General features: G+C 42.8%; 1 protein-coding gene across 1 annotated transcript in view; it reads right to left on the bottom strand.

The window, feature by feature from the left end:
* ptprn2 (protein tyrosine phosphatase receptor type N2) overlaps nucleotides 1-15,642 on the bottom strand; it is a 122,870-nt gene that overhangs the window by 10,670 nt on the left and 96,558 nt on the right. The window contains exons 12-16 of the mRNA XM_085763731.1: nucleotides 14,983-15,198; nucleotides 12,398-12,601; nucleotides 7,679-7,826; nucleotides 6,559-6,632; nucleotides 2,929-3,006 (exon numbers count right to left, since the gene is read on the bottom strand). Of these exons, the coding sequence (XP_085619857.1) occupies nucleotides 2,929-3,006; nucleotides 6,559-6,632; nucleotides 7,679-7,826; nucleotides 12,398-12,601; nucleotides 14,983-15,198 (720 nt within the window). The remainder of the gene's footprint in view (nucleotides 1-2,928; nucleotides 3,007-6,558; nucleotides 6,633-7,678; nucleotides 7,827-12,397; nucleotides 12,602-14,982; nucleotides 15,199-15,642) is intronic.

A 15,642-nucleotide genomic window follows, 5' to 3' on the forward strand; every position in this document is an offset into this window, starting at 1 on the left:
AGCGGAGCTGCGCCGCTAGGAGCAGCATATTGCACATTAGCATTACACGCCGGCCTTGTATTAGAGTGAAATTGATTTCTTAATCTTGGTCCAGGAAGTATGAATAAATGTCACCTCTCTGCGTGTGACAAATGATAAACGCTGGATGGAGCAGCAGGAGGCCGCGTCATGTGTCGCCCTCTCTTAGTCGTCTGAGCGAGATCACAACTTCTACTGGTGCCGCTGCTCCATTTCATCTGATCACAATCTAATGTGTCCTTTGGAAAAAAAAATATAGGCCCACGGCAGCCATTAGGAAAATGAGGAGGAAACACAGGTTTTATGATTGCTATAAAAACACAATGGCCCTGACTATACACTAATCACAAGCTTCTGCGATCCAGCCCAGTGGACACATTACACGCCAACTGTGGCAGGATGTGATGAGATTAGGCAAGGTGATAATGTGAGGGAATATTATTCATTTAGTCTTGTAAAGGTTTGGCAAATATTTGGAGGTAGTGAGGAACTAGAGCGATGTTGGTCTCCATTTTTAGCCAGCATCATTTGTGTTTTTTTAGACATAATAAAAAACGTCTAGGCTCTGAAGGTGCTGCCCTGTCGACTCTCCGCTGATTGGCTGCTTTTCGCATTGAATTGTGAGGAGGAGCGGAGCAGGAGAGCGAGGCCCAGCAGAGCTAAGGTAATAGCCAGAGATGGAGGGAGGGGAACGCGGGGAGACGGACGAAGGAGTGAGGGATGAAGGGGTGGAGGAACGAGGAGTGGAGGATTAGAGCAGAGCCGCCTTTCAGAGCGCTGCCTGGGGCCAGTGTGGATTAGATAGGACAGAGCAAAAAGATTTGCCTCCTGCACAGGCCATTTGCATGAGAGTGCCAGTGTTTCCCCAGTTTGTTTATTTTTAATGGAGAGAAAGAATGTGTTTTTTTACCCCCTTGTCCTGTCACAATCGAAGGTTAACCATATTGAATAATGAATGGTTACTACTTATTCCCAGTCACAGGACTGATGTTCACTATGTCAGCCAATCTGAGTCTAATTTTCCATTATTTTCTGCTTAATTGGGAAAGATTTAGAGTTGAGTTCATGGCTAAATAGCCAATTCATTAGATAATGGATATGCATTTATTCACCTGGCAGACAAAGAATTTGGCAGACAAACAAACAAATAACCAAAATGACTAAGAGATAATTATCAACTGTTTCATTTGAGGTACTTTCGAATTTACAAATTAAACACGGGGAACAGGGCACCTTTCATTCCTATTAGAGCTGATGCAGTCAATTAAGGTAATTTTTCCAAGATAATTAGGTATAGGTACTGAGTTTTTTTAGAAAATTAATTAGGGCGCTGTGAGGACAAAGGTTGGGAGAAGGTTTTTATTTTTTTCGTGGTTAGAAACTGATTTAAACTCTACTGCATTCGGAGTGCGGCACCAAACCAACACAGACTGAACTTGGCTGTGCCACTCTCTCCCTGCTCACAAACAGGCTCCAGCGTCTGTGCCAGCACAAAGTCAGCACTATCATAATGATACAAAATGGGTATCCGTTCAATACGAGATGCAGAGAGCAGAGTGCAGGGCCAGCTGCTCTGCCAGGATTTATGCTCCACACTTCTACATCCTGGTCACGGCCAGTGGAGTTACTTCACCATATGGAGGTGATGGGCCCACTAATTACTACAGTGCTGTCCTATTAACAAATAAGGCCGCCATTTGGCGACTATGCATCATTTAAGGCATACCTCCGCTCAAGTCGACAGGCTTCACAATAGCCTATACCTGGTGATTGATGGAGAGCTGCTCTGACATTTATGGACATGGGGGAAATTCAAATAGCATTGACTAAAATGCAAATATAAGCAAACATCAACATTAATATAAATAAAATTCGACCTCCTGGGAGAGTGTGGACTGAGGCTACTATATACAACTAAAGGCTGCAGGTCTGTGCACATTCGGCTTGTGACACTGTTTTATTGATGTAATAGTAGCACTGTTATTTGCAGCCCCAGCTTGTGCTTCTCATGTATTACCATTATATTTGTGTCACAGCGCTACAACGTATGTCACAGTCATTCTTTGTCTTCCATTTATTTGAAGGGTAATCATGCTCTAAGTTTTGGAACTACACTTCCCAGAGCCCTCTGGGAGACATAAACACAGAGTATAATGTCGCTATGGAGCCAGTGAACTACACTATGGGCTACGATTTGAGCCTTGGTTAATAGCCTCTATTTGTTTACATTCCTGCAAAGTGGCGTCATTAAAAGCATGAAGAATTAACTACTGGCAGTTCCTGTCTGCAATGTGGCTGAAGAGGTGGTGACAGCTGTCATTAAAGTTACTAGGAACGTCCTCTTTCTGTTACTTTTAAGTGCTTTTATGGGTGTTTATGTGTGATGTACAGTGGATACAGTGCTATCCTCAGACAATTTAAAGCCACTCTGATACTAAAAATGTCTATTACCTCTGTGAGTTTAAAATGTAATTAAAATTGGAATTTTATTATGCAAATTGATAAATACACAAATTGAGGTTTTATATCAATATCGGTATACTGTATATGCAACATCCACTTAGTAGTTACTTACTGACTTACTTCCACTGGGTTATAGAGAATAAGTAAGTACAGAATAAGTTTTCTCTACCAAATAGTTTCTTCTGGAAACTCCAGGTACAAAATCAGATGCTTAGCTCAAATGTAACTACAACTGCCCCCCCCCCCCTCATTGGTGAAACACAGAGGATATAGAAGTTTAGTCCAAGTCTAGGACCAAGAAGAAGACATCATAAACACAGACAGCATCGGCCAAATCACACAAAACCATTGTGTCAGACATAAGGGCTCGACCACATTGTTTTTGTTCCATTTGGGAAACAACAGTACAAAACTGAAAGATGAGCTGTGAATGGAGATGAGTTTTACCTGCCAGAAGTCCGCCACGGTGGAAGGAAGTGGGCCCTGCGAGGCGATGTAAGTAGGGTTGCGCGGGTCATGGTCCATCTGGGAGAGAGGTAACAGAGTGTGAGATGGTGTTTGGGAAGGCAGAGTGTCTAGGACTTGGAGGGGGGAAGGACAAGGAGACCAGCATCTCCTGAGGAAAATACATCCACTTTTTATTTTCTCTGCTGTGTTTCAGACTCTTGTTTTCTCCTCTTAAGATGTTGCTTTTCTTCATTGTTATGATTAGAGTAGAAGATGTTGCACAATGCTGTTGGTAAGCTGTGACTGTCATGTCATACACTAAATGCTGGACACATATTTGAAGGACATGGCTTGTTTCTTGTTTTTGTAGAAAAAAAAAATACGTTAAAGATCAGGTTCTTGAAGCATCATGTTTGCATAAAAAAACTCAAGAGGACCTTGGGAGTTTGCTTTCTGTCTAGAAACAGCAGCAGTGACAAATCTGACTTCCAACCCTTTGAATTTTCAAAATAACCACTTAATAAGTCCACTTATTATCTCGCTGCTTTGGTTAAGACATGTACAGCCTTGTCTACAACGTCTTCACACCTCTATACTTTGTCAACGACCTCATGAAATGGCTTTTTCTCTCTCCACGCTTTGACAGGTTTCTGCATGAAACATGATACTGTGGTGGGACTCGAAAAGCCTGGAGGCGGTTTGACATGACGGAGCTGCATGTTGAGGTGGGATGTAATGACAGCAGGGGGACTTGATTTGAGGGAGGTGATTGAGGCTTGATTGAGTAGGTGTTGGCTGGGCCGCCCTCCCAAAATCAATGATCACATTTTATTGAATGAATTTTTATGCACACCCCCAAGTGTGAGATGCATCAGGGCAAAGATGTTGACATATTTTACTTGAAGAGAAATAGGTGGGTATGTAACAATGTATTCTCAAGGTATATTTGGCCTTATAATGATGGATGACACATCAAACAGCTGTTTTTTTGATAGTGTGGGGGTTTTTTCCAACGTTATTTATGGTTAGACCTAAAAAAGTCGAAAAATGAGGGTGAAATTAAGTCGTTTATTTATAAAATCAAAGCCCGACTGACTCATTTATTTGCACGTTAACTTGCTTTTGAGTGATTTTTTACAATAGATGCATTTAGTGAGCGGTGATCTCTTGAACGAAACATCAAGAAACGTCACTACAGTGAGTCACAAGGTTAAACTTAATGGGTTTTTCTCTCTTTATGACTTATGGCTTTTTTTTTCTTTTAAAGCGGAAGAATAACTTGTCAAGGACACCTAACATGATCTTAAAAGTTGTAAAAAAGATGTAGTTTCTCATGTGTGTGTGTTTTTCAGACTCATTTGGACCTCGACACTCAACCTTAAAAGGAAAATAATTACAGCTCACTTCTTTGCAGCTTTGATATTACCATAATGCTTTTCTCTCCTCATGTTTAATAGCCTCGACAACAGGATTAATTCTTTATGCTTAGAGGGGCTGATGAAACCAAACATACAACTTCAGTCCAAATGTTTAAATAATAATAATAATAATAATCAATTTCTTTATTATTTTTGATATAGTTGATGATAGTTTGTAATGTTTTCTCATTTACCTTATAAACGGTGATTGCAAGTCAAGCTCAACAGAAACAGAGTAGTGTAAGTGTGCTGTGTGGCGTGTCTACACGCTGTCAGTGTTAATTCTGGGTGTTGCAGTTGTAACTAAATGATGACTGGGGGCAAAAGTGAAACATAAGCGACTGAAAATGCTCTTTCAAGACACCTACACGAACCTGCCTTCCACTCTGTTGAAGACATTTTTACAAAGGACCGGTGAATACAGGAAACGTCCTGTTCATTACCCAGTGTTGTACTTCAATTAGCTGTAACCGTGTTGTTCGACATTATTTTCATCTTTCTTGCTAGAAATCCCTCATGTCTGTTTGTAAAAAGAAAAAAAAGAAAAAAAAATCTCCCACACAGAAATGAAAGGTGGTGCCGAATGCTGGTGCTGCCACTCCATTTGGCCAATCTCAAGGACACAGACATGCTGTAGCTGTGTGCTGACATCCTTGCATGAATACTAAAATGCAAACATGAAAGAGTAGTCCTGCGTCTCAGCTGTCCTCCCCTTGCCATTGTGGGAAGAAGATAGACTTCAACAAGAAAAGGCAAAGGAGTGCTCTTTGGTTTGAGGTAAAATAGCTTATCTGTTCCTCGAGAAGAGCCTCAACTTTTCAACACCTTGCTCTAGAGCCTTGATCCTGTGTTTGTATAAGACAGGGAGCTTGGGAGCTAAATGCCGGTTTGAGCTCACCTCAGATGGTTTGGAAACAAAAAGCAGGGAGATGAGATGGGAAATGGAAACGGCATACACTCTTTGACTTAAAAAAAAAAAAAGGCCGGTCAAGGCAAGGACAATTAAGCTATGAGCACATTTTGTGTCACTGAGCATTCCTTCCGACCATCCCTCACGCTAATGATCCCGTACATCTGGGAGTGCTTGTATCGTTTGTGGTCAAGCATTAACCATTGTCCGAGCCCTTCCCTGTGTGTGTGTCACCCTGTGCTTTCCAAGGGAGCTCCGATCGCCCCTTTCCCTTTGCCTCCCTGACCCTGGATTCCCAGAAAGAAGCGACAGATTATTTACTCGTAGGCCACTGCCCCTGAAGCTAATGAGGAGGAAGAAGCTGCATTGACAGACATAATTATCACAGTTTTGCTGGGCTCAGCCAGGGGTCCCTTTTGTGCTGTAATTACTGTCCTTTCATCCGCACACCACTGCATCCGCCATTACTTCACCCATCTTCAACATCCGTTTGTCTATTTTTTTTTTTTTACTGCACCAAAACTGTTTTGAATAACTTTATATCACTCCTCTAAAGCGCCAATCAGATTTTTTTTTGCTCACTTCTTCCCCTGATTGATTAACTGTATTATGATTCCATAAGATGGCAAATGTCGCATTACAGCTTTGTTAAAATAAGCTAAAAACCTCTATGAATATGTCATTAGAGAAAATAGAGGAAGAAATCGAGCATCTAAAAGTCCCTATTGTTTGTTTCTGGAGAGTAATAGGCTTTTAGTGCAGCTGTGTGTATTCCCCCTCATCTATCTCTACAGAAATTTTGGCACTATATTTGAAATGCATAGTTTCCTGTTCCCCTTTGATGGAATCCCTTCTCAGCAGCCGCTGGGAAATCATGACTGGCAATATTTTGGGTAAAAACACTTAAGAAGAAGAAGAAAAAAAAAACTTTAGCCCCTCTGACACTGAGGTCTTCCTGGATTTGCATGGGATACATTTGTTTAGTCAAAAATAATGTTTAATTCTTTTTAGTGTGAATGAAAAACAAGGGTGGGAAGGTATCTCCAGGGAGCGGCCATTTTGAAACCAGCGAAAGTAGCAGTGTGATTATACGAGACAAACCGAATCCACGGGTCTCCCAGAATGGAGAACAAAGTTTTAAAAAAAAAAGATCAATGCACTTGGATCGATGACAAGTCCTTTGAAACGTCTTTTTATCTCTAAGTAAAATCCAACCACAACAGGTGCTGGTGGTACAAAAAGGCTCCAGGGACAGCAGATATTAGCCACAACGTGGAGCCATAATGAATAAACAATACTCACTATTGGACTGGCATTGATGTAATCTGAGTTGCCGTGGTTGTTCTCCGCTTTCAAGGTGATCCTGGAATGATCATCTGTAATGGAGATGCATAATTCATCAACGCACATTTCCACAGTTTTTTTTCTTCTCCTCTCCCTGCACAATAACAACAGAATTTTGAGCAACAACAGAGGAATATGAAATGGTAACGGCTGCAGGGAGTGCAATTTCACCAGACTTTCATCATTCATACACTCACTATTCTGAAGTCCTGAATTGCTTCACCTTCAATAAGGAATGTTCCATGTGAAATAATAATAAATATTTTATCTTAAGTCTGTAGGTTGTGAGCTTTAAAATCATCTTCTTCTTAAACAAGTGAAAGTATCGCAGGGTTCATATAATCTGTCCAACTTCAGAATCAGTCAGTACTTTAATACATTTGCTTTTAAAGCTCCTTAAAACTTAGCTTTATATATTCAGTGTCATATTTGACTGACAGTAACCCTGGCAACTGATTCATTGCATTGTATTGCAGGGTAGAACTAGTTAGTTAATTATAATGTATTCAATTTTAAACCAACCATTGCATGGATTGGATGTCTATTACAGAAGTAATCAGCTAGGTCAGGAAAGACAGTGCTTGTATTTATGGTTTAAAATTAGTATTTACAAACTGTTAATTGTAGAAAAGAACTTAAGACCCTGTATAATGTAAGACCGGCAGGTGAACAGCCACAGAGCAGAACAGAGCCACACACTCAAACACCAGGTAATGATAATATATTTCACTAATAAAGTGCTGCTTCCCTATTTTCAATCTCATTTGAGGAGAAATCCCAAAACAAGAGGTTTTACATTAAGAAAAGATAATTATCTCCCCTGAAATGATGTCCACTGGTTTTCAGGAAAAATGAGCTCAACTGATAATTTGTTAGGAAACATATGCTCTACACTGTTTTGGCTTGTTTACCCAACTGGTTTCATGTAGCTTGAAGCATCTGTTTACAACCAGATCAGCAACACTGATGAACACGGTCTGCTTTGCTCCAGACTTGTCGACGGTGGGCACATTCTCACAGCAAGAAAACACAAAGAAAAAAAAAGAAAAAAACTGAATGGACATCTGAATGGACTCACATACGACCACGGCGTCTGAGCGGTTCCTCTTGGAGTTCTGCTCGCCGTGCCCCACGCCGCAGGCGCCGGGCTCTGCCTGGTAGGAGCACAGGGCCTCCCACTCACGCTCCAGACGGTTCTTGTTCTTCAAGTGGTCCTCCATGTAGGACTAGAGGACAACACGGACCACCTTAGCAGCCATTTCAAAGGACAAGCCAAAAAAACCATGCAACAGAAAACTAATTCATCTCTAAATGTGTCTGTTTTCGCAACAAACGTTTGATTGAAAGAGAAAAGAGACAAGAGAAATAATTCACTCTTATTTTATCAGAGCTGGGTGGAGGTAGGTTGTTGTTATATTTTTTCCCCCCATTGTGTTTCCTCAATATGATCCAACCAATAAATAAACTGGAGCAAAAAACACTAAACCCCTGACAACAGCATCTCTCCTTTAAAGCTATGATCAGGTGTCATGGTGTATTATTGTCTTAAGCTGCTGTATAGCATAACAACTGGGTGAGGAGGAGGAGGCTGCTGAAGATCTAGGTGGGGAAGGTATGCTAATGTTTGCGTCTTTGTGTGTTTGTGCATGTGTGTTTGACCGAGAGAGGAGGGGCGGGGGGTGGGGTGGGGTAGTGTGGGGGGGGGGGGGAGAAAAAATCACACACAATTAAGACTCCTGAAAGGTTTGTCTGCATTGGAAATACTTCAGGGGTGTTTCAATCACGTCCCTCACTGCTTGCACAGCCACTGATAAGATTGTCTGCATTTAAGCCCTCGCTTGGAGAAGACAAAATTGAATTCGCTAGAGAGACAAAGATGGAAAAAGAGAAGGGGGAGGGGTGGAGGCCTGTGTGTGTTTGTGTATGTGTGTTTGTGCGTGTTGCGTGTGTGTGTTTTCTCCCAAACCAGGGCAAGTCTTATGGAGCTTAGAGGCTGTAGCTGGCAAGATGATTCTTTCTTATAGCGTTGCGCTGTGTTTTGCTTCCTCTCCTGTATCATGACTCCCCTCCTGACGGGGTTAAATGGTTTAGTCCGCTATTGTGTGAGGCAGAAGATTACAGACTCATAAACTGATGTCAGGGATCAGCTGGCTAATACAATGAAAGTGATACCCAGATGTGCTGGGTTTTTATCCCATATTAAAGGCAGTATAGGTAGGCTGAGCGGAGAGGTGACACTCTATTGTTACAGCCGATTTATTCACTCCTGTCTGTCAAAAGGGAAAATCCAAGTCTTTGCAGAACATATACAATTCCTACCTAGATGGTAATCACAAATAAGCTTGTCCAACATATAATAGGCAATTACCCTTTGATGGCTCATGAATTCAGACGTCTCCTGCATCAACGCACGAGATATTAGGTGGCTTATAAGAAATTTACAATCCTACAGACAATGCAAATCAAAGTTTATTGTTAGATATTCTACCAGAGGTGCCACTCAGGTCTTAAAAGACACACAAGGAACAGAAAACTCTTGTGATTTATGCAGCTGCATAATGAGAGAACGCGGCAGCACAGGGCGTTCTGTCTGAACCCATTAATGACATGAAAGACTATTTCTGAAACACCACCGTAGATTTCTGCCATTACACTCTGAACCATCCCTGTTTCAACTTTTAATTCTTATGCACTAACAAAAAAAAAAAAGAAACAACTCCATCATGAAAAGGGGAAAAAAATCTAGTTAATGTCAACTCTAATGGTGGAAGGCAACACGTATATTTGCATTTGTGTGTTGTTGTGCATCGCCCACGCAAATACACGGTGCTGTCTTCCCCTGGAAAATGACAGCATGCCATTATGGCCACTTGACAGAGCCTGTCATCACTATGATCTTGTCACCCTGTACAAGTACTCTCTGCTTGCCAGTCTGACAGCGTCCCACCTCCCCTCCCAATATTACATCTCCATGTACTTGATACAGCCACTCTGAATTGCATCCCATTCTATTCAAACGATGCCCTGAATCGATTGCATTCCAGATTCATATTTTCGCAAGCTTAATGCAATGCAGCCAGCAGGTCCTTATCAAGCCCTCCCGTTTCTAGGGGGAGGCAGCGGACCGTGGCGTATTCCAGAGACAGGGTAACGAAGGTTTAGTGAATGGGGGGATTATGTCTGCCAATCAGAGGGTTGGGATGGGAGGCCTGGGTGTCAGGGAAACAATGTCTAATCCTTCCTAAGCAGTCTCCTCGGCAGCAGAGGGTGATGGCTGAAATCAGGATGAAGGGAGAACCAGGGGAGCCAGACACAACAGGTAACACATTACTGTCAAGCCCTGCTGTCAAATTAAAACGAACAGTGCCGGTAACAGTTTGTACAGGGGGTGGGATGGGGGGGGCTTTATGATATGACAAACAACAGCGAGAGGTGGAAAAAAAGAGGGTATTAATATGTATGTTTTTGTGTGACTAATAATAGCTAAATGAAAAGAACACATTGTTTTGCATTAAATGGAACAGCAAATTGTTTTTTGGCTCATAAACTAAATTTAAAATTGTGAGTAAAAGTCACTGAGGGCAAATCATGTTGCATTAGTCAGTGGCTATTCTCCATTGCCTGAGTCTATTTTCCTTTTGAGTAAATAATTCATCATTCAAAAAAAAAAAGTACAATAACAACTAAACATAATGAAAAAAGAGCCTCGGGCTACATAATTATTGATTTTTTTTCCTTTTTTCAGGGGAGAGGTGATTAAGGCACAGGAGCACTACAAGAACAGAGATGGTTGCAACATTTGGACCCTGTTTCTGGACAGCAGGGGACCGTGGCGTTTGTGAGTAAAGAGTTTGGTGACTGTAGAGTGCTGTCCATGGTGCTGAAAGGACACAGTGCTGCAGTAACACATGGAAACGCATGCTTCCATGTTACATGTGCTCATGGTTTTTAATGTTTTTAATCATTAACTGTAGCAGATAATGTTCCAGGAGCATGCTGCAGCTGAAAACAGCAAACGAGAAAAGATAGAAAATGTAAAACAGCAGAGGTGTGTCAAAGCTCTGGGAAAAAAAGAGAGAGCAGATGACTCAGCACACAGAAGCATCCAATTTCACTTTTGAAGTTGGAAGTCGTTATGCAAGACTTTTTAAGTCTTGCGGTGGGCCGCACAGTGGGGCACAACATCGAGTCCTGATGGCACCAAACTGTAGCATAGCAGTTATATGAGTCTGTGTATGCATGTGTGTATTTATGCGTGTGTATGCATGTGTGTGTGTGTGTGTGTGTGTGTGTGAGGGGTGATCAGGCCTCACAAAAAGGACCCCCAGCATGTGTGCTTTGGAAAGCCGGGTATTCATCATCCTTCTCCACACGGTGTGTGCTCCAAAGAGCAAGAGAGTGGAGATGAGAGGAGAGGAGAGCAGAGATGGGAAAATATAGGTCTGAGATCAGCGATAACAAGGCAATCTCACACATGGTTTCATGTGAGATGGCGGTGGAATTTTAAAGAAGAGCCCCTATAGGACACCTCCATGTCAGTCATGGCATGAAAGAGAAGTAAAGGTCCCTGTGTGTTTTACCTTTCTACATTGTAATGCCTCCGTTGCTGCTGTGAAGAAATTGGGGCTAATAATAACAGCTCCTAGAAATGATTCACAGTGGCTCTTTTGTTATTGCAAGGCTAAATGCTCTTCTATTGTCAATGTTTTCAAAAGGGGCTTCACAAACAAGCCTTGACGAGTGCAACAAAACCCATCTATTATCACCAATACAAGGCATTACTCAGATTCACTCTCATTCATTATAGCCTCCCAATATAAAAGCTAGACTTGCAGTGTGATGAATGTTCTCTCCATTAATGGAAACACTGCAAGGCATCTATCCATCTCTTTTATCAAGCTTGTCTCAAATGAATGAAGCGAAAGTTGTGCAAAATTAAAACAATCCATTGTGTGTTTGTGGACGCGTTGGCAACTGAAAGCTTTTTTTTTTCACCCCACGACTGAAAAAAAAGAAGAAGACGAAGAAAAAAAAAAAAGAAACACATTGAACATTTCTAAAACATCCAAATGACAATCAGAGGGGTAATGATATTTCACTTTTGAGCAGCTCTCATCACGCAAAACAATGTCTGCCTTATTTTGCTGCAGCAGTACGGGAGATGGAGGGGGTAAAAGATGAAAATGACAGAGGGGAGAGAAGCAGGACGGAATGATAAAGAGAGAAAATGACACAGTAGAGGGAGGGAAAAGTTGGAGGGAAAAAAAATGAAGACACCAGAGCCAAGATAAAGCAAGAGGGAGAAAACAGCAGGAAGAGTGATGAAAAAAAAAACAAAGATAACAGGGTTCTGAAGGGAATGAGGTGAGAGAGGGATGAAAAAGAGACACATCCAAACAGATAAACAGAGAGAAGTCAAGCTGTTGGTTTTCAGCACAGAGCCTGGCATATTCATAGTTTTTTAAAGGATGTGCTATAATGTTAGCACATGAAATATCTGAGAAGCCTATTCCTGTAGATCAGTGGGAGCCTGACGCACCGTAACGTTCAAAATGTATAATAAGAATTCATTTTAAAGCACTTACACCCACCGAGGTGCAGGGGTGAGCGTGGTGTGGCAGTAGATGTGCAACCTAATGATCCACCCATAGTCAGTCAGACACAATGAGACGCGGTTGTGGTTGTTTAGTTGTAACGATCAGATACTAAGAACCACAGATGCTCTCAGAGGGGGCCCGACAACAAAACCACCTCTCAACCAGCTTCCTGTCTATCGTCAAATCAGAAGGCTCCTTACCAGGATCATGTGACCGGTGGAGATGTCCATGTTGGACGGCACCGGCTCTTCGCACCAGGAGGAGGTGCTGCTGCGGGTGGAGGGGCTGGCCGCCGGGCCGTCGCTGAACTGGGACGAGACGCTGTTGAGCCGCGAGTGGCGCAGGGTCTCCGGTCGCTCAACGCGCTCCGACGTCCGGATCGCCATCCGCTGGCGACACAGTTCCTGAGAGGGGGGGATTAGAGGAGATGGTTGTGATGGTGAAGCACTGGATCATCAGAAATGTGTCTTTTTTTCCTACACTCCTTGCAAGGCCTTGTGTATTTATCTTCTTTTCATACACATAACAATAGTTTTATGTAAGTTATGTGCTTATCCTTGCTCTTAGAGGCTGCGTCCTGTAAATGCACCTTGTAAAATCCTGTATCTAGGCTGACTTGATCTGTCCTCACTTGTCTGTAGATTAATGGCTTATCCTTGTGGATTATGGAGCTTATACTAATTATGTCAAAAATACATGGTTGAGGAACCCTGTGCGATTTATAGAATAAATTCAGTGTCACACCTGGCTGGCACACAGCAACTGTCTTGTTTAAGAATGGGTCTTTTAGTTGTGGAAAAACACACACATACACACACACTCTCTCTCTGCTACACTGAGATCCTGCATAAAATCTGCACACACTTAAGGGAAAATGAATTTGGATCCATTTTGTCCGAGGGTAGAAATATAAGAGAAGAACCTATCCTTCAATCATGTAGGATTTCTAATATAAATGTATATAACCACGCAGAACTAAAGGGAGGGAGAAACGCACTGGCATGATTGTAAAGTATAATTTTCCAGTTTGATTGATATATCCAGGTGTCTGAAATTTGCTGAAAGACTGCTAGGAAGATTACACCTCTCCCAGTGACTCAGCTTTTCTCCCATAATGTCTCAGTGCAGTGACAGGGCGTCAAAAATGTGAAGACTAGGCATTATCTACTATAGTTTATACAAAATGAAAGAAAGAAAAAAAATGGCAAAAGACCTTAGTCAGATTCTTCTACATGTACTTATACATATAGCTACTGTATAAAGACACACACAGAAGCAGCCACACGCTCACTAATTCTCTCCATGAGGTGTGGTCACACTTGGTGTTTCTATGTGAAATTCATCATCTGCAAACCTCATCATGTTTGGATTTGGGAGTCATCTCCACAGAATTCATATCCATACTCAATTAATAACAGTGAGGATGGGGCAGAGCGGAGAAAATGCTTTGTGAAAGCACACTCTATCTCATGATCTATCATAGTGATATTTCCCTCTGGAGCATAGGCCTTTCTAAGCCCTGGTCTTGGATCAGCTTTCCTGCCGTCAGACTTTAATGATTAGAGCCATGAAGCGGTGCCCTGGGCCTTGGCCTCGGGGCAATATCCAGGTCCACCTCATAATTCATCCTACTTCTCAACACCTCTGCAAAGCGCCGTGCTGCACTGGTGCCGAGAAGCAGGCAGGGGGATGCGGTTAGCAACGGAGAGGGCAAGAGGAGAGACACATGAAGCCCAGGGAGGAGCACAGGTCATGGGATTACAGTTTCCCCTGCTCCCCCTTTCTCTCAGACTACTAATAAGAGCGAAAAGAGGCCAAGAGGAAACAACGTCTGGAGTATGTGCTGCCATCATACAATATGTCTCTCCCACCGCAAACAGCTCTCCCAGTACAACTGTATCTGTCAGACGTGGCGAACACGCCCACATGGAAGTCTGACAGAGCGGTTATCCCATCCCTAAAGATATACTGAGAAAAAACCTTCACTCTAGCACAGCATGAGGACAGTTCCTAAACAGAAATCTATTGTAATCAGATAATATAAAATGCTACAGGATATAACATTCATTTATAAAGGACAAAAAAACATCATTTCCTTTTGCATTTGTGCTTATTTTTGCTTCTCTGTGGCCACTGTTTCACCACTGCAACACCTCCAGCTTTTGATGGGAGAGCAGCCCTGTGAAAACCTGATTAAATATTGAAAATGTTAACGCGACATGCAGATAAATGTGTTCTGAGTGCCACGCTGGGCACAGCTGAGCCCCAACGCTGAAAATCAATACAGCCCAGGCTGCCCGTGGCCCTGGAGGAGCAGTGGGGATAGGTCACAGCGGCGGCCTGTTCCTCTGCCGCTCTCTCTCTCTCTCACACACACACACACACACGCATGCACACACTTCTCAGGCAAGGATGAGCACTGGATAATTGGATGAAGGGTGTATCTACTGAAGCAATAATTTGAAAATTCAAAAATTAAAGACAAAATAAATCATGCAAATACACACAATAAGTGATTTGTGGTTGAAATAATCACACTGCTCAATAAAAAAATGATTAATTGAATCATAAAAGCACATCACTGTTATTATAAGAGCTTAAAACCATCATAGGAGCAGGTGGAAGAGAGTCACTCTAACATGCATACACATGAACAAATATTCTCTCACAAACCAATCAGATAATCAATTGTATCTGAACGGGGGGCGAGCTCTGCCAATGGTAGAGCGCCTGCTTTAAGCGTCCCGGCCTCTGATTGGCTCACAGCGAGGAGGGATGGTCTAACCTGATAGGTTGCGGTGGCATCAGTGCTGGTGTCAGTCCCCAGGCTGGCCAGCTTCTCCTTCATGTGGAGGTGCGAGCGCTGGCGCACGCAGAAGAAAGTGGCGGACACTGCCAGCGCCACCAGGATGAAGAGCATGCAGAGGACGGAGAGCAGCAGGAACTGGCCCGACTCCACCCTGGTCTCCTTCACCACGGGGATCTGGGTCAGGCTGCCCCTCTGGAGGGAGGACGCACACACACACACACACACACACACACACACACAAACAAGAGAGAGAGAACACACACTGTCAGAGCAGTAAAGGATGCTATACTCCGTCTTTTTCCTGATTGATGAAGTCGTTTTTGATTTAGAGCGACCGCCACATCAAGTCTGCGGCGCATCAGTTTTCACCTGAAGGCTTGTCGTGACTTTCCAGTGGAAAAAAAATGAGGGTGCAACAGCGCCATGAGTGCTTCCTCCTCGCCCACCCCCTGCTGCCTTCTTGCTTGTTCCTTCCATCCACCACCAGCGTCTCACCAACCCAAATACTAGCTCTGATACTGGCCTTATAATATCTATTCAGACTCAGTCAACCCCTATTACCAGCCTCAGTCTGTCCACACCGTGCCCCACTATAGATATTTACAACCCCATTTAGTGCTGGCATGGGGTGGGCTG

Source organism: Trachurus japonicus, chromosome 20 (genome assembly GCF_045865225.1).
Source record: "Trachurus japonicus isolate A0001 chromosome 20, Traja_1.0".
In the NCBI taxonomy this organism is placed as follows: Eukaryota; Metazoa; Chordata; class Actinopteri; order Carangiformes; family Carangidae; genus Trachurus; species Trachurus japonicus.